At 45.7% G+C, this 25,902-nt stretch overlaps 1 protein-coding gene across 1 annotated transcript in view; it reads right to left on the reverse strand.

Annotated features, from left to right (window-relative positions):
• Positions 1–25,902, reverse strand: part of LOC121628815 (2-lysophosphatidate phosphatase PLPPR4) — a 53,935-nt gene that overhangs the window by 10,978 nt on the left and 17,055 nt on the right. Inside the window, exon 2 of the mRNA XM_041968161.1 lies at positions 5,133–5,318. Within this exon, the coding sequence (XP_041824095.1) occupies positions 5,133–5,318 (186 nt within the window). The remainder of the gene's footprint in view (positions 1–5,132; positions 5,319–25,902) is intronic.

A 25,902-nucleotide genomic window follows, 5' to 3' on the forward strand; every position in this document is an offset into this window, starting at 1 on the left:
AAACATCACAGTCTTCTACATGAAAGGAAGTAAACGGACATCTTTGGCTGGAGTGAAAAGGTTTGGATGGTGGAGAGAGGCGAACATGGGATGGAAAGAAGGAAGCGTCAGCGATGAATAGAGGGGGATTAGGAGTACTTAGGAAAGGGCCCTGAGGGATCTGCATAAATACAGAAACTTACACACTGTATGTGTGACTCTCTCTCAACCAAACTTTATCTCCGAGACATAAAGCAGATTTTTCTCTCTGCAGAGCAGAAATAGAACATTTCTCTCTGTTAATTTCTCTTTAGATTTAGATTAACAGATTTTTGATTGGCTGTGAAGAGTAAATGTATTACTTATTTCCCTTTTCTTACAGTCCTGTTATTGTTATTGCTAGAAAAATATCAGCTAAAATAGTCAACAATAACATAATGCGACCACTGAAAGGTCCGAATATAAAACAGACCTGCTGTCATTATAACAGAGAATCTTAAAACTGTGTTTCATGAACTAGCAGGAAGCGATGCATTTCATGCCACGTGGACATCTGAGGTTTACCCAAGAAAAGGTTAGTTTATATTAAATATTTGTTAGCAATTCTTTATCCCAGTTATTGCTTTCTATTCAGATAAACAGCCCTCTGATGGTGTAATTGGTCCCTGTTCATTTATTGGTCTGTATGAGGTTTCTTTCACAGCAGGAGAAAACCGAATATATGGCTGGCAAATGTAATGGAGCACAGGGCTTTGTCAGAGTATGTCCCCACCACCAAGGATGACCCACATCCCCCACATTTTTGAAAAGCTTGTTACACCCTGGCTGCAGGAACATATCCCAGACTACACCGCTTTAAGGCTCTATGAGCAGATCAAGACAACAAAGTCGTCAGAAAGTTAAAAGGTTCATTTATTTATTTTTATCTCAAGCACTTGTGACACAAATCACCAACATACAACAGCATCACACAGTCCAGTTTCACTCGACAGAAAACATGCAAAGCCTCAATGCTCGAAAAGGAGTGGGAAGAAGAAAACTTAATTAATCCCACCCCATATCTCATCAATAGCTTTACACAATAAGTTAAAATTCTCACACCTGTTTCCCAAACCTCAAGCCAGGAAAATAACGAAAAGGCCTGCACCAGATTACAAAAACTTACTCAATAGAATTTACAGTATTTACCAAAAATGAGAGAATAAAATATAACGTGCTTTAACAACAGATGACGTCATCCTGGACATCACGGTTAGCGTTGAGTTTACGTGTCCAGAGAAGAATGCTGCACAAGGTGCTGAACATGACAGACAACTCTTCACATCCTCAGAAAACAACAGCGTGTTCAGGCAGAGGCTTCTTCAGGTATATGTTGTAAGACAGAAAGGTACAGGAGGTCAGTCCTGCTAGCAGCTAGTATTCCTGTATACACGGAAACGTCTTTATGCTTCATTATCCTGCAGTTTCTAGTAACTGGTCTCTTTGTTTGGGCCAAACATTATATAATTAGCTTCTAAAGTGAACTTAGCAGGATGATATAAGTGGGTAGTAAATGTAGTAATTAGCTCAGAAGTGAGTATGAGAGGAGAGATGTTGTGCTCTGACTGTGAAAGGCCCTTTGGGAGATTAGTCAGCTGACTCTGAAGCTGGGATGGATTTGGGCTTCTGGGTGGAACGGAAAAGATTAAATCTTCCATCAGACCTGTAAGATCTTCCCAGCAGGACACTGACATCTTTTTCCTGGATTTATGACCTGAAACGAATGCAGGACTAAACTCTGACTCTGCTTCCTGTGTAACAGTAGACCGCTTAGTAACATGATGTTGTGGAGGAAGACTGAGCTCTGAGCTGATATAAGAAACCACAATCTGTTGATGCATGTCTTTGTCTTTGTGTCAGATTGTGAGCTTCAGGAAGACACAAAGTTTTATTCTTTATTTTCTTCTGTCAAATATAACAATAGATTTTATTATAGAATCAGCTGATTGCTGGGAAGCGGTCGGGCATTTCACTGAGCTGACAATTAAAAACCAAGGTTTCATTTATTCATATTCCTGTGTTCTGTATTTCCACACAACTATGAAGAGTAAGGAGAGCTGACCCTGACTGGAAAATAAAATGGAAATAAAGGTCCAAAGAAAACTTGGGTGGTGTGAGCACCTGCTTTGTATAAAGACTTACATATCCATCCAATGAGCATCACAGCTCTGCATTAAATCAACATGACATCACTTTCTGACCTTAAAACTATCACGATCTGTGGGTCTTGGTTGGGGTTTTTATTTTGTAGTTATTCCCTTTGAATGTTCTTTTTTTTTGCTTCCTGCTTGTCAGCTCACCTGGGTTTGATTAGCGACAGATCATTGCGTGTGTGTCATTTCGTGTGTCTCCAGCATTGCCTTCATCAGTCTTTTGGTTGTATTTTCATTAAACTTTGTTCCTGCGTCTGCCCGTCTGCCTCCTGCCTTTTCATCCTGCAGCTGGGTCCTCACATCCTACTCATCATGACAAAAACTGTGTCTGACTCCTGATGCACTTATTATGCTCATTCCTGCAGCGTCCTGAAGCTGACAAAACACACTTCACAACTTTTTTCTATCCTGGAGCACCACCTTACAACAGCTTTCACTTTGCACCATGTCAAACGCTGGAAACTGGATAGCAACACAAGGTTTAATCATCATTGTGACTGATTCATCAAGGAAACCCCGGGACAATATCAGAGGAAAGGAAAGGAACAGAGCAAGAGATACGACACGAGTCAAGATCAGACTGACTTTTACTGTCTGGAGAGATCTCAGAGAAGAAACAGGATGAAGATGATGATGGATTAGCTGTCGTTAGGGGGCAATCACTGAGAAACTCTGACAAATTTTTGTAGTGCAGTGTAGTGGAACTCTAGGAACCAGACAGATATTTTATCTAAAGTTCATGATAAATATGTTTTATGTTACTCAGCGTTGTAGGGACACTGTCACTTTAAATGCGTTGCTTCTCATTTGTTTACTTTTTGGGCTGCACCATGTTTTACATGTTCTGTTCTTTTTTTGTGGAGCTAAAGAAATAAAAGACTCACAGCTGCGTTTTTGATGTGAGAAATTACCTCTTTATTTGTTAATTAAGGCTGCAAGCAGCGATGAATGGCCATCACACCTTGGTGCTGCATTGGCTGGTGTCGCAGACGTCCCTGCTGGACCAACTGTGTTTGCACCTGCGTCCTCGCCTGCATCTGCATCCAGCTAGCACCTTACATGCTGTCCATCTGGCCTCCCCCATAGACAACATGGTTTATCAGTACTCCTGGTGACAACACGTAGCCACTAGGTGGCACTCTGGCTGTGGGTAAATACTGATGTGCAGTCCGATAGAAGATGGGACTGTCATCAACTTCAACCCTTCCACACCTAACGTGTGTGATACATACAGTTTCTGAGGCCAACGGCATCATTTTATGTCTTTGCCCAAAACCCTGTCGTACATCTAATCTAATACTTGTCTTGTGCACTCTGGTGGATACCTTTTGCACTGCAATAATTCTGACATATTAATAGTATATTTATACAAATTATTAATTTATTTTAGTCTTTATTTGTTCAGCACATATTTACAACAGTCAACTCAGGACACATGACAGAAATAATCAAGTCAAGCATTACGATCCAATCAGTGTTCATATAAGACAATTAAAAAATAATAGCCTAGCTAAGGATTGCATGTAATCTTGACTTGGATTCAATCCTCCATGCTGAGCTGCACAGGGCGGTACTCCAGAAAGAAGCTCTGGGTTGTCCGAGTAGAATCGGTGATGAAGCAGAGTGTGCTGAGTCCATGCTGTCAGTCATCAGGAGCTGACATTTAACACGGAGTCTATTTTCTGTCCATGTTAAATGCAAATGAGGCAAAAATAAGCTTTTGATGAATGTCAGGCTGTTGCAATGAGCTGATGTAGTCCAGATGGACCTAAATATGAACTTTTTTTCCCCTCAGAAAAACCACTGCAGCAAAAACCCATGAGCTTCCTGTCCCTCTCATTTTCTTGCCATTTAATCATTTAACACTGTTGGTCAACAGTCGCGTAGAGCAACATTCAGAATCACCATGTGCATGTGTTTATGAGGGCTGTTCATCGTTTTAATGTCCCAGCTGACATTTATAGACCCATCTGGAAACAGCGCTCTGTTAATGAATGCCACTCTGCAATTCTAAACTCAGGGACATGAAACATTGCTCTGTGGCACACACCGGAGACACACCTCCGGGTTTTAAAGAGGTGATTCCAGAGGTGTAATGACATGGTTCTGTGGACTCCGGAAACAGAAGTTGTTCATCGCAGGCTGTGGAGGTGAAGCAGTTCTGAACTGGTTCCAGTACAAGCAGAGAACCAGCACCTGATCCAAGATGGTAAAAGAATTAGGCGCCTATGCTGTATTTGGGTTTCAAATCTAATCTCAACACATTCACCCAAGCTTCTGGCACATGTGTGCAGAGAGCAGCAGCTGCTCCTCTCATCTCTCATTTCATCCAGTAATCCTCAGTCTTTCCAACCAGGAAGTCACTGAACGTGATCAAGTTTTGGGAAGTTTAAAACAAGCCATAAGAGAAAGTAGAAGCCCATGTCAGAATATGTAATAATTTGCAACTCCAATTTAATCAATAAGATTTCAAATGAGTTGATGTTACCTATGAAATTGTAAAATGTCTCAGTGTTAACATCTGATATGTTTACACATTCTACTGGGAAGAAAATATGGCTTGATGAGATTTATAAATCATTACATTCTGTTTTTAATTTACATTTTAGTGTCCCAGCTTTTTTAGAATTGGGGTTTTCTTTCTAGAGGTTTACTTCCTTGTTGCTGGTCCTTCTACATCCCAGAAATTGTATCTTAATGTAGAACATGTTTTAGATGAATGCATACCACAAAATGTTATGTTAGGTAATGTTGTTAGGCTAATTCTAAACATACAATCTCGTCTTCTGTAGGTTTATATAAAGTTTAGGAAGTTTTGTTTGCTGTGTTTGTGTTTTATTTATGTGATTTTTGTATATTATCGATGGGCCCAAGACCACAAGGAAGAATGACTTAAATAATACGAAGACTGGATAAATCTTATGTGTGAAAATGAGTTACTTCAGATAACGTGACGCTTACTGTGATGGCTGGTCCGGCGAAGGCCAGGCTAAGCAGCATCAACAAGGGGATGACTTCATGGTTCGGGTCAATGTAGGGCAGGCTCAGGCTACGGTCATGGCAGTTATAACCGGATTTAACTGGCTTGAACACATCCGTCCACTCCAAGAAGTAAAGACTGACCACAGATGATACCAGGATCGGCAGCTAGAAGAGGACACAGAAAATTATATGACATAGTTCAAAGTCATAACAGCAGAAGCTTCAGCAGATTGCCAATGAATACATAAATAGATAAACAGGCAGTGAAGGGTGCAAATGTTTCCATCACCCTGTGGTTCAATGACCATTTTAATTTGATTTGATAATGAGGACAGAGGCATGGAAAATGGTTTTCGTGACCTGAGGGGTGAAGATGCTGCTGACGGGGATATAAGGCCGTTTGGAATTAATTGCTTGTGTGAACAGCACCCACTTATCTCATCTCGAACCTGCTCCAACAACGTCTCCTAATACCAACAAGAAAACTCCTCATTTATGTTTATTATGCCCAGCTTGAGTTCTTAAAATCATAAACGATAAACCAAAAGGCAGCATTTCAATCTCAAACATGGAATAAAGCTGTTGTTTATTTTCCAGTTGAGCAACTCAAAGCTGTTCATTTCTCTGTAAAAGACCAAGTCAGGGAAGACTTGGCCAGTTACGTAGAGCTCTGCTCAGCGAAGGCTCGGTGGTTACGTAGAGCTCTGCTCAGCGAAGGCTCGGATGGTTACGTAGAGCTCTGCTCAGCGAAGGCTCTGTGGTTACGTAGAGCTCTGCTCAGCGAAGGCTCTGTGGTTACGTAGAGCTCTGCTCAGCAAAGGCTCGGTGGTTACGTAGAGCTCTGCTCAGCGAAGGCTCAGATGGTTACGTAGCGCTCTGCTTAGCGAAGGCTCAGATGGTTACGTAGAGCTCTGCTCAGCGAAGGCTCAGATGGTTACGTAGAGCTCTGCTCAGCGAAGGCTCGGTTGTTACGTAGAGCTCTGCTCAGCGAAGGTTCGGTGGTTACGTAGAGCTCTGCTCAGCGAAGGCTCGGATGGTTACGTAGAGCTCTGCTCAGCGAAGGCTCGGTGGTTACGTAGAGCTCTGCTAAGCAAAGGCTCGGATGGTTACGTAGAGCTCTGCTCAGCGAAGGCTTGGTGGTTACGTACAGCTCTGCTCAGCGAAGGCTCAGATGGTTATGTAGAGCTCTGCTCAGCGAAGGCTCAGGTGGTTAAGTAGAACTCTGTTCAGCGAAGGCTCAGGTGGTTACGTAGAGCTCTGCTCAGCGAAGGCTCAGATGGTTACGTAGAGCTCTGCTCAGCGAAGGCTCAGATGGTTAAGTAGAGCTCTGCTCAGCGAAGGCTCGGATGTAACGTAGAGCTCTGCTCAGCAAAGGCTCGGATGGTTACGTAGAGATCTGCTCAGCGAAGGCTCAGATGGTTACGTAGAGCTCTGCTCAGCGAAGGCTCAGATGGTTACGTAGAGCTCTGCTCAGCGAAGGCTCAGGTGGTTACGTAGAGCTCTGCTCAGCGAAGGTTTGGTGGTTACGTAGAGCTCTGCTCAGCAAAGGCTCAGATGGTTACGTAGAGCTCTGCTCAGCGAAGGCTCGGTGGTTACGTAGAGCTCTGCTCAGCGAAGGCTCGGATGGTTACGTAGAGCTCTGCTCAGCGAAGGCTCTGTGGTTACGTAGAGCTCTGCTCAGCGAAGGCTCGGATGGTTACGTAGAGCTCTGCTCAGCGAAGGCTCAGATGGTTACGTAGAGCTCTGCTCAGCAAAGGCTCAGATGGTTACGTAGAGCTCTGCTCAGCGAAGGCTCAGATGGTTACATAGAGCTCTGCTCAGCGAAGGCTCAGATGGTTACGTAGAGCTCTCCTTAGCAAAGGTTTGGTGGTTACGTAGAGCTCTGCTCAGCAAAGGCTCAGATGGTTACGTAGAGCTCTGCTCAGCAAAGGCTCAGATGGTTACATAGAGCTCTGCTCAGCGAAGGCTCAGATGGTTACGTAGAGCTCTCCTTAGCAAAGGTTTGGTGGTTACGTAGAGCTCTGCTCAGCGAAGGCTCAGATAGTTACGTAGAGCACTGCTCAGCGAAGGCTCGGTGGTTACGTAGAGCTCTGCTCAGCGAAGGCTCGGATGGTTACGTAGAGCTCTGCTCAGCGAAGGCTCGGTGGTTACGTAGAGCTCTGCTCAGCAAAGGCTCAGATGGTTACGTAGAGCTCTGCTCAGCGAAGGCTCAGATGGTTACGTAGAGCTCTCCTTAGCAAAGGTTTGGTGGTTATGTAGAGCTCTGCTCAGCGAAGGCTCAGATGGTTACGTAGAGCTCTGCTCAGAGAAGGCTCGGTGGTTACGTAGAGCTCTGCTCAGCGAAGGCTCAGATGGTTATGTAGAGCTCTGCTCAGCGAAGGCTCAGATGGTTACGTAGAGCTCTGCTCAGCGAAGGCTCAGATGGTTATGTAGAGCTCTGCTCAGCGAAGGCTGAGATGGTTACGTAGAGCTCTGCTCAGCGAAGGCTCAGTTGGTTATGTAGAGCTCTGCTCAGCGAAGGCTCAGATAGTTACGTAGAGCTCTGCTCAGCGAAGGCTCAGATGGTTAAGTAGAGCTCTGCTCAGCGAAGGCTCGGATGTAACGTAGAGCTCTGCTCAGCGAAGGCTGGGTGGTTACGTAGAGCTCTGCTCAGCGAAGGCTCAGATGGTTACGTAGAGCTCTGCTCAGCGAAGGCTCGGATCGTTACGTAGAGCTCTGCTCAGCGAAGGCTCAGATGGTTACATACAGCTCTCCTTAGCAAAGGTTTGGTGGTTACATAGAGCTCTTCTCAGCGAAGGCTCAGATGGTTACGTAGAGCTCTGCTCAGCAAAGGCTCGGTGGTTACGTATAGCTCTGCTCAGCGAAGGCTCAGATGGTTACGTAGAGCTCTGCTCAGATGGTTATGTAGAGCTCTGCTTAGCGAAGGCTCAGATGGTTACGTAGAGCTCTGCTCAGCGAAGGCTCGGATGTAACGTAGAGCTCTGCTCAGCGAAGGCTCGGATGGTTAAGTAGAGCTCTGCTCAGCAAAGGCTCGGATGGTTACGTAGAGCTCAGCTCAGCGAAGGCTCAGATGGTTACATAGAGCTCTGCTCAGCAAAGGCTCGGCGGTTACGTAGAGCTCTGCTCAGCGAAGGCTCAGATGGTTACGTAGAGCTCTGCTCAGCGAAGGCTCAGATGGTTATGTAGAGCTCTGCTTAGCGAAGGCTCAGATGGTTACGTAGAGCTCTGCTCAGCAAAGGCTCGGATGTAACGTAGAGCTCTGCTCAGCAAAGGCTCGGATGGTTACGTAGAGCTCTGCTCAGCGAAGGCTCGGATGGTTACGTAGAGCTCTGCTCAGCGAAGGCTCGGATGGTTACGTAGAGCTCTGCTCAGCGAAGGCTCGGATGGTTAAGTAGAGCTCTGCTCAGCGAAGGCTCGGATGGTTACGTAGAGCTCAGCTCAGCGAAGGCTCGGATGGTTACGTAGAGCTCTGCTCAGCGAAGGCTCAGATGGTTACGTAGAGCTCTGCTCAGCGAAGTCTCGGCTGCTTAAAGCTCTGCTCAGACACACTGAAGGATAGGTGATGATCGTGCACTAAAGTGCAGCATATTGACCCTCCTCTCTACATTAAGGAATAAATGAACTACAGTATTAGTTAAGATTTCTCTGTGGTTCCAAATGGATTCTGGTTCACATTAAAACTCTTGGAGTTATGTAAAGTGTATTTGTAAAGTGTATGTAAAATTATGTTAAGAATATTAGTATATACTAATCTGAATACATCTGAATGTAATACTAATCTGAATTCAATAAAGCAAAGAAATCATCCAGAGAAGAGGTACAGAGCATTGGTCAGTTTAAGCTACAGATCAGAGCTTTTACTACATGCTGGTAGATAAAGGCTGAGTATGGATTTTAAATTCCTCGGATAATAAAATGCATCTTCTTGTTGTAATGAGCATACTCATTACAACTAAAAGTGACTTGAGACTTGACTTGTGAACATCTCTGGCTCAGACAGCAAAGGCTCGGCTGCAGCACTGTCACAGCTGACCTGTCACAGTGTCACTGAGCTGTGGACTGAGAGCTGGTTGATATTCAATCCTGTCAGCAGCATGAAGAAAGCTGAGCAGAGGATCGGAGAGGACAGAACCTAAATAAACTGTCCTCTGCATTAAAAAAAATGCAACAAAACTGGATTTTATATGTACACAAAGAGTTTTTATAGGGCCACAACATATCCACGCCTTATGTATAAAATAGAGACCTCAGAGAAGAGATGGGATGAAGACGATGTCGGATTAGCCGTCGTTAGGGGGGCCTCACTGAGAAAATCTGACTAAGTTCAATATTACTCCTTTAATGCAGGACAACTTCCCAACACTTTGTAAGATGTAGTCCACATCCTGCATTTGATTTACTTGAAGTTAGTCTTAGTTTTTATGTGGACCAGTTTTTGCTTCTTTGATGTGCGTCAGAGTTTAGATGTACTTTCTCCCAAATGAACCACACTTTAATCAGGAGGGCCGGTGAATTATCCTTGAAGGATTTGACTGTTGCTTTATGGGAACATGAAACTGGTCTTCTGAAAACCCACACGTGAAAATGAAGGAAAATATGTGCTACTACCTATTGCATAACCCATCCAGCATGTAGGAGCTGTAGTACCTTTTTTTTTTTTTACTTGTCTTCTCTTGAGGAATGGCTGAAAAAGAAATTATCCAAATGTGCCAATCCTCAACAGAAAAAATGCAGCTACAATTGTTCCATCAAACTTTTAGAAAATCTCAACAAAAACTTATTTTGTCTGTTTGTACAGAGTAACTGTCTGCTCCCTGCTATTCAAACCCAGTCATACAGGCTTATGCTTCTGGTTGACCTCTCCATTCTGGTGACAAGCTTCTGGAACTGCCATCCCAACAGACAAGGCTGTCCTCATTTCTGGTTCCACCATAGTAGACAAAGCTACCTAACAGAGCAGAATCATCCATCGCTGCCCTCAACAGTCTCTTGAGGACTGTTAATACAAGAGAACACCTCTTCTCTTAACACCTCTACCACCCTCAGACACCTAAGCTCCTCTTAGTTTCTCTACTTTTGCTCTTTTATTTAAATTAAATAGATTTCTATTTTTTTGGTACAGCTTTGTGGTAGTTGCATGAAGGGGTCCTCACAGAAAAACAGGTTGGGAACCACTGAGATAAGGTCATGTCATGTGACTGGAAACAATGACTGTAAGACTTTCGTTCTTTCTGTGAGAGTGTACATTTTTCTTCTTTAATTCTTATTCGTAACCATTAGCAGGCGGGAGAGAAATAAAAGCGTAAGTAATGGTGGAGTGAGGAAAAGCTTGTGAAGGGCTACAGCTCAGGGCTGGAGCTTTAATCCGTCCACCACTCCAACCAGCCCCCGTTTAAAGGATATTTTTTGTATGGTCATACAAGTGCTATATATTTTTCCATGGACCAGTTATGTATTTTACATTTGTAATGAAATCCCTTCAACTGAGAGGTCATTTAAGCCTCCACAGAAGGCTGCTGGGATGCTGCAGTGGCAGCCAGCGAGATGTGGATGTGGCTATAGCCTGGAGCATCATCGGCTCCATAACACAGCAAAGAAAGAGAGGAAGAAATTAATTCAGTGGTCAGCATGTATTAGCATCTTATTTGCTCAGCTAATACCAAGTGTAGAAGCATGATGGTGAAAGTTAAGGTATTCCCTCTGAGAAAGACGATCACACAGAGACTTCTACTGAGGTTTGTCTGATTAAAAACAGCTGCTAAATTTGCACAGTCTCACCAGTAATAATCTTCCAGAGATGTCTTACTGGACTGACTGGAAAAGTAAATGTAGAGACCATAGCCTGCATACCTTACAGCTGCTGGGGGGAAATGTCAGTGACCTGCACTCTGCAAACAAACAATATCTGGATATATTTGCCATTTAAAATATAAGGAAGGAGCCACAGAAGGAGGTTCAACCATTTTCTTTTGAAATAAAGTGATGCTTCGTTCTTTATAGGTGCTACAGTAATTGGATGTGTGATGCATGCAGGATGTTGCTCGCACTGGGCTCAACCCTCCCTCTCGGCTCCTCACCCTTCCATCTCTCAGCTCTGTTTTTTGGTGCATTCAGCATCCCTCACCTCTAGTCTCAGCATGAGAGAATGAGGAATATAGGTCAGTGACAGCGCTCACGCTGTGCAGATAAAACTACTCCAGAGCAAGGCTGCACACTCTTCAAAGCAGATTTCTCCAGGGTACCAAGCATCATGCTCGGCTGCTTTCACAGATCTGGTTAGGCCTAAAGCCACCAAATGCAATCTGAGTTTAATTGGTTCATGTTTGAGAAATAATGTTTAATTGATTCTTTTCAAGAACGAGAAATGAAGGTGAAGGTTCAGGGATGGGTTTATTTATTCAGAAAGACGTGGAGTTTATAAGGTTGCAGTTTCATCTGTGGTTGTTGCTGCTCAGAAATTTGGGAAGTTCATCATTCTGCCGAGAGAAGATAAAAGATAAAAACATTTAAGACATCTGTGAAGCCTCCTAAGAGTGGATGTCCCAGCAGATTTACCATGAGGTTTAGCAGTGAGATGCTCAGAGAAACTGGGAAAAAAGAACCTGTGTTGGGCACCTTGATGCGTTATTATTGCATTAATGTATTAACACAGACAACTATATTATTATCTGTCAAAGCAGTTTTTCTGTTGTTTGCTGGCTCTGAATACACAACCAGACCAACCACAGGTCGTAGGAGGGAGGTACTGCTTTGAGATATAAGTCGTAACATGTCTCCGACTGCTGATGTGATCACATGACCGAGTGTTGAAAACTCATTTCATGGCATTACTGCTAGTTTTGTTTTTAAAGTGTAGCTCCACCCCTATTTTTTGCATAGGGTTAGGGTTTTTGCTCCACCCACTGCCGAATTTTAAAAAATGCCTGAAACTGCAAGTGTTGGGGTGGGAGGTGTGGATATCCTCCATGAGGACACCAGCCTGCAGGTGTTTTGTCCTTTCCCTTCACAGGAATAAGACTTTATTAATATTAGTTCTTGAAGCTTATCTTGACATTTTCACATAGATAATGGACAGAAATGTATGAGCTTATTATTTTAAAAAGTTTGCAGTCAAAGAGAATAAATTCTCTTTCTGTGGCAACAACATTTGTTTCAGTTTAAAAACTCACAACAGGGCTCACTAAACGAAATGATCACATCTGTATCTCGAAGGACTCTCAGACCAGATGGTTGTTACAGTCCAATGAATCACCGCATCATCCACCGCAGCCCTGAAACCGTAGACCTGAACCAGGACCTGAGAAATGCATCTGGATCTTCAGCTGATCCATCTACTGTTGGCCGAAGCCTCATCAGAAATGGTATTCATGGAAACATGGCTGTCAAAAAGCCATTCAAGGGAAAGAGGGAGACGAGGCTGGAGGGACGGATCCTCCCTGGAACCCGGACATCAGCGGGTCTGATAGCGGGACGGATCCTTCCTGGAACCCGGACATCAGCGGGTCTGATAGAGGGACGGATCCTCCCTGGAACCCGGACATCAGCGGGTCTGATAGAGGACGGATCCTTCCTGGAACCCGGACATCAGCGGGTCTAATAGAGAGACGGATCCTCCCTGGAACCCGGACATCAGTGGGTCCGGGTTGAAGTACGGATCCGCCCTGGAACCCGGACATCAACGGGTCTGATGGAGGGACGGATCCTCCCTGGAACCCGGACATCAGTGGGTCTGATAGAGGGACGGATCCTCCCTGGAACCCGGACATCAGCGGGTCTGATGGAGGGACGGATCCTCCCTGGAACCCGGACATCAGCGGGTCCGGGTTGAAGTACGGATCCTCCCTGGAACCTGGACATCAGCGGGTCTGATAGAAGGACGGATCCTTCCTGGAACCCGGACATCAGTGGATCCGGGTTGAAGGACGGATCCTCCCTGGAACCCGGACATCAGCAGGTCTGATAGAGGGACGGATCCTTCCTGGAACCCGGACATCAGTGGGTCCGGGTTGAAGTACGGATCCTCCCTGGAACCCGGACATCAATGGGTCTGATAAAGGGACGGATCCTCCCTGGAACCCGGACATCAGCGGGTCTGATAGAGGGACGGATCCTCCCTGGAACCCAGACATCAGTGGGTCTGATAGAGGGACGGATCCTCCCTGGAACCCGGACATCAGCGGGTCTGATAGAGGGACAGATCCTCCCTGGAACCCAGACATCAGTGGGTCTGATAGAGGGACGGATCCTCCCTGGAACCCGGACATCAGCGGGTCTGATAGAGGGACAGATCCTCCCTGGAACCCAGACATCAGTGGGTCTGATAGAGGGACGGATCCTCCCTGGAACCCGGACATCAGTGGGTCCGGGTTGAAGTACGAATACTCCCTGGAAGCGGGACATCAGCTGGTCTGATAGAGGGACGGATCCTTCTTGGAACCCGGACATCAATGGGTCTGGGTTGAAGTAAGGATCCTCCCTGGAACCCGGACATCAACGGGTCTGATAGAGGGACGGATCCTCCCTGGAACCCGGACATCAGCGGGTCTAATAGAGAGACGGATCCTCCCTGGAACCCGGACATCAACGGGTCTGATAAAGGGACGGATCCTCCCTGGAACCCGGACATCAGCGGGTCTAATAGAGAGACGGATCCTCCCTGGAACCCGGACATCAGTGGGTCTGATGGAGGGACGGATCCTCCCTGGAACCCGGACATCAGCAGGTCTGATAGCGGGACGGATCCTTCCTGGAACCCGGACATCAGCGGGTCTGATAGAGGGACGGATCCTCCCTGGAACCCGGACATCAGTGGGTCTTATGGAGGGACGGATCCTCCCTGGAACCTGGACATCAGCGGGTCTGGGTTGAAGTACGGATCCTCCCTGGAACCTGGACATCAGCGGGTCTGATAGAAGGACGGATCCTTCCTGGAACCCGGACATCAGTGGGTCCGGGTTGAAGGACGGATCCTCCCTGGAACCCGGACATCAGCGGGTCTGATAGAGGGACGGATCCTTCCTGGAACCCGGACATCAGTGGGTCCGGGTTGAAGTACGGATCCTCCCTGGAACCCGGACATCAATGGGTCTGATAGAGGGACGGATCCTCCCTGGAACCTGGACATCAATGGGTCTGGGTTGAAGTAAGGATCCTCCCTGGAACCCGGACATCAACGGGTCTGATAGAGGGACGGATCCTCCCTGGAACCCGGACATCAGCGGGTCTAATAGAGAGACGGATCCTCCCTGGACCCCGGACATCAACGGGTCTGATAGAGGGATGGATCCTCCCTGGAACCCGGACATCAGCGGGTCTAATAGAGAGACGGATCCTCCCTGGAACCCGGACATCAGTGGGTCTGATGGAGGGACGGATCCTCCCTGGAACCCGGACATCAGTGGGTCTGATAGAGGGACGAATCCTCCCTGGAACCCGGACATCAGCGGGTCTTATGGAGGGACGGATCCTCCCTGGAACCTGGACATCAGCGGGTCCGGGTTGAAGTACGGATCCTCCCTGGAACCTGGACATCAGCGGGTCTGATAGAAGGACGGATCCTTCCTGGAACCCGGACATCAGTGGGTCCGGGTTGAAGGACGGATCCTCCCTGGAACCCGGACATCAGCGGGTCTGATAGAGGGACGGATCCTTCCTGGAACCCGGACATCAGTGGGTCCGGGTTGAAGTACGGATCCTCCCTGGAACCCGGACATCAATGGGTCTGATAGAGGGACGGATCCTCCCTGGAACCTGGACATCAGCGGGTCTGATAGAGGGACAGATCCTCCCTGGAACCCAGACATCAGTGGGTCTGATAGAGGGACGGATCCTCCCTGGAACCCGGACATCAGCGGGTCTGATAGAGGGACAGATCCTCCCTGGAACCCAGACATCAGTGGGTCTGATAGAGGGACGGATCCTCCCTGGAACCCGGACATCAGTGGGTCTGATAGAGGGACGAATCCTCCCTGGAACCCGGACATCAGCGGGTCTTATGGAGGGACGGATCCTCCCTGGAACCTGGACATCAGCGGGTCCGGGTTGAAGTACGGATCCTCCCTGGAACCTGGACATCAGCGGGTCTGATAGAAGGACGGATCCTTCCTGGAACCCGGACATCAGTGGGTCCGGGTTGAAGGACGGATCCTCCCTGGAACCCGGACATCAGCGGGTCTGATAGAGGGACGGATCCTTCCTGGAACCCGGACATCAGTGGGTCCGGGTTGAAGTACGGATCCTCCCTGGAACCCGGACATCAATGGGTCTGATAGAGGGACGGATCCTCCCTGGAACCTGGACATCAGCGGGTCTGATAGAGGGACAGATCCTCCCTGGAACCCAGACATCAGTGGGTCTGATAGAGGGACGGATCCTCCCTGGAACCCGGACATCAGCGGGTCTGATAGAGGGACAGATCCTCCCTGGAACCCAGACATCAGTGGGTCTGATAGAGGGACGGATCCTCCCTGGAACCCGGATATCAACGGGTCTGATAGAGGGACGGATCCTTCCTGGAACCCGGACATCAGCGGGTCCGGGTTGAAGTACGAACCCTCCCTGGAACCTGGACATCAGCGGGTCTGATAGAAGGACGGATCCTTCCTGGAACCCGGACATCAGTGGGTCCGGGTTGAAGGACGGATCCTCCCTGGAACCCGGACATCAGCGGGTCTGATAGAGGGACGGATCCTTCCTGGAACCCAGACATCAGTGGGTCCAGGTTGAAGTACGGATCCTCCCTGGAACCCGGACATCAATGGGTCTGATAGAGGGACGGATCCTCCCTGGAACCTGGACATCAGCGGGTCTGATGGAGGGACAGATCCTCCCTGGAACCCAGACATCAGTGGGTCTGATAGAGGGACGGATCCTCCCTGGAACCCAGACATCAGTGGGTCTGATAGAGGGACGGATCCTCCCTGGAACCCGGACATTAGCGGGTCTGATAGAGGGACGGATCCTCCCTGGAACCCAGACATCAGTGGGTCTGATAGAGGGACGGATCCTCCCTGGAACCCGGACATCAGCGGGTCTGATAGAGGGACGGATCCTCCCTGGAACCCAGACATCAGTGGGTCTGATAGAGGGACGGATCCTCCATGGAACCCGGACATCAGCGGGTCTGATAGAGCGACGGATCCTCCCTGGATCCCGGACATCAACGGGTCTGATAGAGGGACGGATCCTCCCTGGAACCCAGACATCAGTGGGTACGAGTTGAAGTACGGATCCTCCCTTGAACCCAGACATCCGTGGGTCTGATGGAGGGACAGATCCCCCCTGGAACCCGGACATCAGTGGGTCCGGGTTGAAGTACGGATCCTCCCTGGAACCCGGACACCAACGGGTCTGATAGAGGGACGGATACTTCCTGGAACCCGGACATCAGTGGGTATGGGTTGAAGTACAGATCCCCCCTGGAACCCGGACATCAGCGGGTCTGATAGAGGGACGGATCCTTCCTGGAATCTGGTGCTAGTGTCATGTTTACCTCATTCATGTGCGCATACCCATCTAGCTGACTTACAGAGGTGATATTAGGGAAGAATGTGTCAATACTTTTATATCTGTCAAAATGTTGGATTTAATAATCTTTTAGGACACCATTGAGCTGAAACATCCAATTATTTTTAGGTGATAAAATTAAAGTATTCCTTTTCTGTCACAAGTCACATGATCATGATAGCCTATCAGATGCCATGATGATGATGATGATGATCGGGGCTCTAAATAAACACCACCACATCAAATGTGGGTAAAATTCTATTTGGTGAGTATAAATAGAAACTTCCAGCCACTGTGGCGGGTGAGGCGTATTTGAAGCTGCTGGTACTTGGCAGGCGAGGGCGGGACTGTAGTTTGATGGCCACACCATACGGCCAAACACATACTGGGAAGACTGGGATCATACCATCATGTAAACAAGAAGATGGGGAGCTGATGCTCCGAAGACAGGCCAGGTTCATATAATGACAGAGAATGATGGGGAGCAGGATTCAAATTAAACTATGGCAAAAAAGTTCTTATGAAAACAAAAACCAAATTGGCAAATCTTTCAAAATCACTAATTAGGCTAAAAAAGAAGCTCCAGGTGATGCTAAATGAACAACCATTTGGGAACTGGAGGAGCCGAATCTTGTAAAGCGGCCAAATTTATTGAAAAGAGCAAGACGTCCATCACTCTGATGATTCAAGCAGATCAGCACACGAACGCTGTGACGTGTCACACATTCATTGGTTGGGTGCTGAGCGGATGTGCCGTTACCCACAAGCTAATGCAGCAGAAAGAGGAAAGAAAATGAAAGAATCGAGTATTCACCCAGACCATAGTATAATTTAAGATATTAGGTTATTTTTACATCAATTTGTATTCTGATGAGATTTATTTTCATCTCGTTTATTCGTTAATATATTTTATTATAATTTTAAAAGCATTTCTTTCTGTGTTAATAAGTTTTATTAATATTTCATAATAAAATTGTAATAAAGGTTAATGCACACTGTACATCGTGTTATTTTCCTTTAAGTATTGGTATTTATATTAATGAAAAAGTACTATAAACTCATGTTATTGTATGGAAACATTATTGGCCTAGTTGAATTTTGACAGTTGGAAAACGTTTTATAATAAACAAATAAATATAATATTACTATTTAGACATAACAGGATACATTTATTTTACTGATGGCCTTCTGTCTGCTTCTAGTACATTCTTTACATCTATAAACAGGCTAAGACATCGCTGTGTGGTACGTCTTCGACTTCCTGGATTTCATTCTTGGCTGTTAAAATGTGGACAACTGGTTGGCATTGCTAGATTAAACTCCCTGGAAGTTTTTCTGGCAGCAATGCTTCCTGGCGGCTTCTCAGTGATTACAACGATGAGACGGCCGAGAAGAGATGGCGCGGTTTGAATAATAGATGTGCAGAAATAGGAGGAAGGCTCCAGCGGGTTATTTTTGCACCAGCTTAGCCAGGCTGCCCGACTGGAAGCCGTTCAGATGAATCTACGGATCGTCAAACGTGTGATGTAATGAAATCTGGCAAGACTAGGTGGTGGAGCAAACAATGGAAAAGTGAAAGGGAAAAAAGCATTTTATAGTAATTCTTTTAAAACTGCTGCTAGAGACTCAGAAAGTTGCAGACTTGATCACATCAGGGAAAACCTCCATGTGTAGAAATCAACCTCCGCTTTAGTTTACGCTCAGTTTGGATTTACGCTATTTTTATTAGATCTATCAGACCCTGTTTTCCCAGTAGCAACATTAATACCAGCATCCCTGAACTGCTGTGAGCAGCTCTGACCAGCAGCAGGAAGCCTGGCTTCCTGGTTTAGACTGGTACTGAATTAGACTGATTCTGGTTTAGATGGCTCCTGGTTTAGACTGGTTCTGAATTAGACTGATTCTGGTTTAGACTAATCCTGGTTTAGACTGGTACTGAATTAGACTGATTCTGGTTTAGACTGATCCTGGTTTAGACTGGTACTGAATTAGACTGATTCTGGTTTAGACTGATCCTGGTTTAGACTGGTTCTGGTTTAGACTAGTGCTGGTTTAGACTGGTAAAGGTTTAGACTGATAAAGGTTTAGACTGATCTTGGTTTAGACAGATCCTGGTTTAGACTGGTCCTGGTTTAGACTGGTAGTGGTTTAGACTGGTACTGGTTAGACTGGTCCTGGTATAGACTGGTTCTGGTTTAGACTGGTGCTGGTTTAGACTGGTGCTGCTTTAGACAGATCCTGGTTTAGACTGGTAGTGGTTTAGACTGGTACTGGTTAGACTGATCCTGGTATAGACTGGTTCTGGTTTAGACTGGTAGTGATTTAGACTGGTACTGGTTAGACTGATCCTGGTATAGACTGGTTCTGGTTTAGACTGGTGCTGGTTTAGACTGGTACTGGTTAGACTGGTGCTGGTTTAGACTGGTACTGGTTTAGACTGATCCTGTTTTAGACTGGTGCTGGTTTAGACTGGAGCTGGTTTAGACTGGTGCTGGTTTAGACTGGTACTGGTTAGACTGGTGCTGGTTTAGACTGGTTCTGGTTTAGACTGGTGCTGGTTTAGACTGGTGCTGCGTTAGACTGGTACTGGTTTAGACTGATCCTGGTTTAGACTGGTTCTGGTTTAGACTGGTTCTGATTTAGACTGGTCCTGGTTTAGATGGATCCTGGTTTAGACTGGTTCCGGTTTAGACTGGTTCTGGTTTAGACTGGTACTGGTTTAGACTGGTACAGGTTTAAACTAGTAAAGGTTTAGACTGATAAAGGTTTAGACTGATCTTGGTTTAGACGGATCCTGGTTTAGAGTGGTACAGGTTTAGACTGATCCTGGTTTAGACTGATCCTGGTTTAGACTCGTTCTGTTTAGACTGATGCTGGTTTAGACTGGTACTGGTTAGACTGATCCTGATTTAGACTGGTTCTGGTTTAGACTGGTGCTGGATTAGACTGGTACTGGTTTAGACTGGTACAGGTTTAGACTAATCCTGGTTTAGACTGACATGGTTTAGACTGGTACTGATTTAGACTGGTTCTGGTTTAGACAGATCCTGGCTTAGACTGGTCCTTGTTTAGACTGGTTCTGGTTTAGACTGGTACTGGTTTAGACTGGTTCTGGTTAAGACTGATCCTGGTTTAGACTGGTTCTGGTTTAGACTGGTACTGGTTTAGACTGATCCTGGTTTAGACGGATCCTGGTTTGGACTGGTATTGGTTAGACTGGTGCAGGTTTAGACTGATCCTGGTTTAAACTGGTTCCGGTTTAGACTGATCCTGGTTTAGACTGGTTCCGGTTTAGACTGGTTCTGGTTTAGACTGATCCTGGTTTAGACTAGTCCTGGTTTAGACTGGTACTGGTTAGACTGATCCTGATTTAGACTGGTTCTGGTTTAGACTGGTGCTGGATTAGACTGGTACTGGTTTAGACTGGTACAGGTTTAGACTAATCCTGGTTTAGACTGACATGGTTTAGACTGGTACTGATTTAGACTGGTTCTGGTTTAGACAGATCCTGGCTTAGACTGGTCCTTGTTTAGACTGGTTCTGGTTTAGACTGGTACTGGTTTAGACTGGTTCTGGTTAAGACTGATCCTGGTTTAGACTGGTTCTGGTTTAGACTGGTACTGGTTTAGACTGATCCTGGTTTAGACGGATCCTGGTTTGGACTGGTATTGGTTAGACTGGTGCAGGTTTAGACTGATCCTGGTTTAAACTGGTTCCGGTTTAGACTGATCCTGGTTTAGACTGGTTCCGGTTTAGACTGGTTCTGGTTTAGACTGATCCTGGTTTAGACTAGTCCTGGTTTAGACTGGTACAAGTTTAGACTGATCCTGGTTTAGACTGGTTCTGCTTAGACGGATTCTGGTTTAGACTGGTACTGGTTTAGACTGGTACAGGTTTAGAGTAGCACTGGTTAGACTGATCCTGGTTTAGACTGGTAAAGGTTTAGACTGATCTTGGTTTAGACAGATCCTGGTTTAGACTGGTCCTGGTTTAGACTGGTAGTGGTTTAGACTGGTACTGGTTAGACTGATCCAGGTTTAGACTGGTTCTGGTTTAGACTGGTACTGGTTTGACTGGTGCTGCTTTAGACTGGTACTGGTTTAGACTGATCCTGGTTTAGACTGGTACAGGTTTAGACTGGTACTGGTTAGACTGATCCTTGTTTAGACTGGTTCTGGTTTAGACTGGTGCTGGTTTAGACTGGTAAAGGTTTAGACTAGTGCTGGTTTAGACTGATCTTGGTTTAGATGGATCCTGGTTTAGACTGGTCCTGGTTTAGACTGGTAGTGGTTTAGATTGGTACTGGTTAGACTTATCCTGGTTTAGACTGGTTCTGGTTTAGACTGGTACTGGTTAGACTGGTGTTGCTTTAGACTGGTACTGGTTTAGACTGATCCTGGTTTGGACTGGTTCTGGTTTGAACTTGTACTGGTTTAGACTGGTCCTGGTCTAGACGGATCCTGGTTTAGACTGGTCCTGGTTAGACTGATCTTGGTTTAGGGTGGTGCTGGTTAAGACTGGTGCTGGTTTAGACTGGTACTTGTTAGACTGGTGCTGCTTTAGACTGGTACTGGTTTAGACTGATCCTGGTTTAGACTGGTTCTGGTTTAGACTGGTACTGGTTTAGACTGGTCCTGATTTAGACGGATCCTGGTTTAGACTGGTCCTGGTTTAGACTGATCCTGGTTTAGACTGGTACTGGTTTAGACTGGTTCTGCTTTAGACTGGTACTGGTTTAGACTGATCCTGGTTTAGACTGGTGCTGGTTAGATTGGTATTGGTTTAGACTGGTGCTGGTTTAGACTGATTCTGGTTTATACTGGTACTGGTTTATACTGATCGTGGTTTGGGAACTTCACACTTCTGGACATGGTTTTGGACTACTGAGATCAGTCAACCCAAAAATTAAAAATCTTATTTTCAACAACATCGTCTTAAACTTAAACATAAACTCCAAATATGATTTTTATTCCAGAAATTAAGAAATTACTCTGTCACATGTAGAACTTGTTGAATTTATCATATTGGTCCAATTGGAAAGTGGAAATTGCAACTTGTGTTATTTACTAATTATAAAGAACAAAATATATTCCTTATCAACATAAAGTGTTTTTCTGATAATGTGAATTTAAAGTTACTAATTAAAGATCCAACTCCCAAAAAGTTGTATCAAAATAGAAGATAACCAACATGTCAGAGGATGAAACTGAGATGTTTCACCATGTGATGAAAATATGAGCTGATAGTAAATCTGATGGAAAAAGTTGGAACAGCAGCAACAAAAGGCATAAAAAGTACCTGGTACAAACCAGAAACACCTGGAGGAGCATTTAACAACTAATCAGGTTACCTGGTAACAGGTCAGTAACATGATTGGGTATAAAAGGAGCATTTCAGAGAGGCAGAGTCTCTCAGATGGAAAGATGGACAGAGGTTCACCAATCTGAGACAAACTGGATCTAAAACTGGAACAATTTCAGTAAAATGTTCCTCAGACTTTGAAGATCCTCCATCTACAGTGTTGAATATCATCAGAGGATTCAGAGAATCAGGAGGAATCTCTGTGTGCATGGGACAAGGCTGGATGCTGGTGATCTTCCGCATTAAAAGCAGACATGATCCTCTACTGGAAACCACTGCATGGATTCAGGAAGACTTCCAGAAACCACTGTCTGTGAACACAGTTCACCCTGAAACCCACAAATGCAGGTTAAAGCTCCATCATGCAGAGAAGAAGCCAGATGTGAACAGGATCCAGAACCAGCTTCTTCCATCTTCTCTGGACCAAAGCTCATTTTAAATGGTCTGAGGCAAAGTGGAAACCTGGATGAAGATGTGAACTAGTTTGTGGAAAGCATGGACGGCGTGTCCTGCAGACTAAAGATGAGAGGGAGCATCCAGCTTGTTATCAGTGGACAGGTGAAAAGCTGCATCTCTGATGGGATGGGGCTGCATTAGTGCCTATGGCGTGGGCAGCTTCCACATCTGTGAAGCTCCATCAATGCTGAAAAGTACATGAAGGTTTTAGAGCAACATCTGCTCCCATCCAGACAAAGTCTCTTTCAGGGAAGGCCTTGCAGATTTCAGCAAGACGATGCTGAACCACATCCTGCATCCATCACAGCAGCATGGCTTCACAGGAGAAGAGTCCGGCTGCTGAACTGGCCTGCCTGCAGTCCAGACCTTTCACCAGTACACAACATCTGGAGCTTCATGGAAGCAGGAATCCAGCAACAAAGGCTGCAGAGCAGCTAGAATCCTGCATCAGACCAGAATGGGACAACATTCCTCTCCTAAAACTCCAGCAACTGGTCTCCTCACTTCCCAGACGTTTCCAGACAGATGTTAAAACTGTCTGTTACGACTTTTTTCAGACATGTTGCTGATTCACTATAAAATGTTTCAGTTTCATCATCTGAGATGTTGTTTATCTTCTACTGGGAATAAAATGTGGGTTGATGAGTTTTGGAAATCGTTGCATTCTGTCCAGCTTTTTTGGAACTGGGATTATATTATATGAGCCAGAAGTGGAGAAATCAAGAAGAAAAGCAGACATTCAGACCATTGTTAGACTTTTTAAATCAGAAACTCATCTCCACTCGTTAAAATAACTTTTCTGATGGACAATATTTATAATAACCACTGATCTTTCCTGGTCTTTTGATGCTTTTCAGGCCCACAATTATAAAACTTTTTATTTTATCTATCTATCTATCTATCTATCTATCTATCTATCTATCTATCTATCTATCTATCTATCTATCTATCTATCTATCTATCTATCTATCTATCTATCTATCTATCTATCTATCTATCTATCTATCTATCTATCTATCTATCTATCTATCTATCTTGATATCGCCCTGGCTGTGGATTTGTTATGTAATATTTAACTACAACCCTGCCAGGCTTTATAATTAGCTCTGAAAGTTAATACAGCACACTGATAAATCAATTGACATGTTGATAAGCATATTTACATAATTTCATACGGTGAACTTTACGTCTTCTCCACTTGAAACACGGTTTTCTGTAATGAATGAAAAAATAAACTTCATTTTAACATTCTTATAGAAAAAAGAAAGAATAGTTTTGTGACTTTTGTTTTCCAGCTGAATCAGAACAACTTACAGTTGAATTAAAGTTTGAGCGTCTTCCAGACAGCAGAATTTTATTCATTCCTCTTTAACTAAGCAGAGCTGATCCATCTCCTCTTTCTGTATGTAATGCTCTTTGTCTCACCTTAACGCCTCTTTTTCTCTCACTTGTAAAGACTTTTAATGTCACAGCCTCTTTTCTTCTAAGCTGACTGAGTCTCCTTTCCTCTTTTCCCTAAGTCTGATAAAGCCTGACATGCTGCTGACAGAAGCTGTGAATAAAAAACAGATGGGATCCTGCAGACTCGGTTTAGACCTGAATCATGGTCTATATGCCTTCTCACACAAATCTGCAGCTATGGCTTGGAAAAGACCCGTCTTGGCCCCTGTGCACAATCCCTGCAACACTCAAGGCAGATACATGTGGAAACACAACCAGGTCCTCGGGTGTGTAGCCGACAAACTCGAGTACAAGGGTATCCATCAATACCCCAACCCTCAACAACCATATGCGCAAACATCAACCATTGTTTGTTCGGGAGGGGGAGAAGCTAGGGACCAGCCCCCCAAACCCTGATCTGATCTCATTTTCCCACTGGAGATCATAACAACTACCCTGAGACCAGACCTCATCCTCTGGTCCAATGCCTGCCAGCTCACCTACATCATAGAAGTGACATTTCCCTCGGAGGACGCCATTGAGGAAGCGTATGAGCAGAAGAAGCTACGCTTTTCCAACCTAGCAGCTGAGGCAGAGGACAGAGGCTGGAAAATAAGAGAATGCCCGGTGGAGGTGGCTTCGTAGCCAACACAACATCGAAGCTCCTTAGGGAGGTTGGAGTCAGGGGACAGGTTCAAAGACAAGCCATCAAAGAGCTGGCCAGCACTGCTGAGAGGACGAGCCATTGGCCGTGGCTGAAGCGGGGCAACACCACCTGGGCTGCTAAGGGCTGGGATTTACTTGCTGTGAAAGCAAGCCTACACGTCAACAACGAAGCACAGCAAAAACCCTCAATACTGGAGGTCACCACCAGGGGGAGTACACAGCAGACTGACTTTTTCACTTGAAATAGTGGAAAGGTCAGTCACATATTTCAGGGCATCAACCCCCCCCAAACACTTCTAATATGTAGACAGCTGTTAAGGTATGAGTGTTTATCACTGCAACGGGGAGGAAAAATCGGAAGTTGCAGAAAAGGTCCGAGAGACGGTCTTCAGAACTATCCGCCATTGTGTTTACCTCTGACTTGTGTTCATGCTCTTGTTCGCATGAGCGCCTCTATTGATCAGGTCAATACAGCAACTCATGCGCACGACACATTACCTTGCGTCAATGCAAACAGCCTACATGCCAAACAAATGTTGGCAGCCATGACACAAACGCAGACGTGTCGTTATCAGCAAGTGTGTCCCAGCCCTAAGGCGAACTATCTTTGGGCGACACAGTCAGGCTTGATCAACCTGGGGTGGACCTGCCTCTGCCTCAGCCAGGAGAGGCAGAGGCAGGTCCACCAGGAGGCTCTTTCTTTGTGAACTTGTTCCTGTTAGAGTTTCTGCACAGAAGGCTGAGTTCGTGTAGAAAAGCAATTAAAGAAAGAGTGATAACAAGTCCTTTGTGAGATAGCACACTCTTCATGGCCTTCAGAAGAGCTGCAGACAACCTCTGACGATGACGTTTACACCATGAACACACCACTGGAGCTTCTTGCACTCACACGAAGCCTCTAAAGTAGGGCTGGGCAATTAATCGAATTTTAATCGCAATTACGATCTGGGTTTTGAACGATCATAAAAATGAAATGGTCCGATTTTTTTTTTGTCCTTTGATTTGTGCTGTTTTCAAATCGAGCGCAGCTGTCATTGCAGGGCTTTGTTGCAGACTCCTCCCACTGCTGCAGACTCCTCCCACTGCTGCAGACTCCTCCCACTGCTGCTTTAGTTTTATTCAGAACGAGTTGCAGACACCTGGACACACGGGAGGCGGAGTCGCTCCTTCTCCATCATTTTCTATGTAAACTTGCGCGAGGAAGCGAAAATCGTTGCCCTCCTCCAGCCAAGTGACAGGCGACAGTCGTGCATGTAAAATGTTGCGTTCCTGCACACAGACGTGCACACGGGGGCTTGCGACGCAACACAAAAAATAGAAA

The sequence above is a fragment of the Melanotaenia boesemani genome, chromosome 18 (assembly GCF_017639745.1).
Source record: "Melanotaenia boesemani isolate fMelBoe1 chromosome 18, fMelBoe1.pri, whole genome shotgun sequence".
NCBI lineage: Eukaryota > Metazoa > Chordata > Actinopteri > Atheriniformes > Melanotaeniidae > Melanotaenia > Melanotaenia boesemani.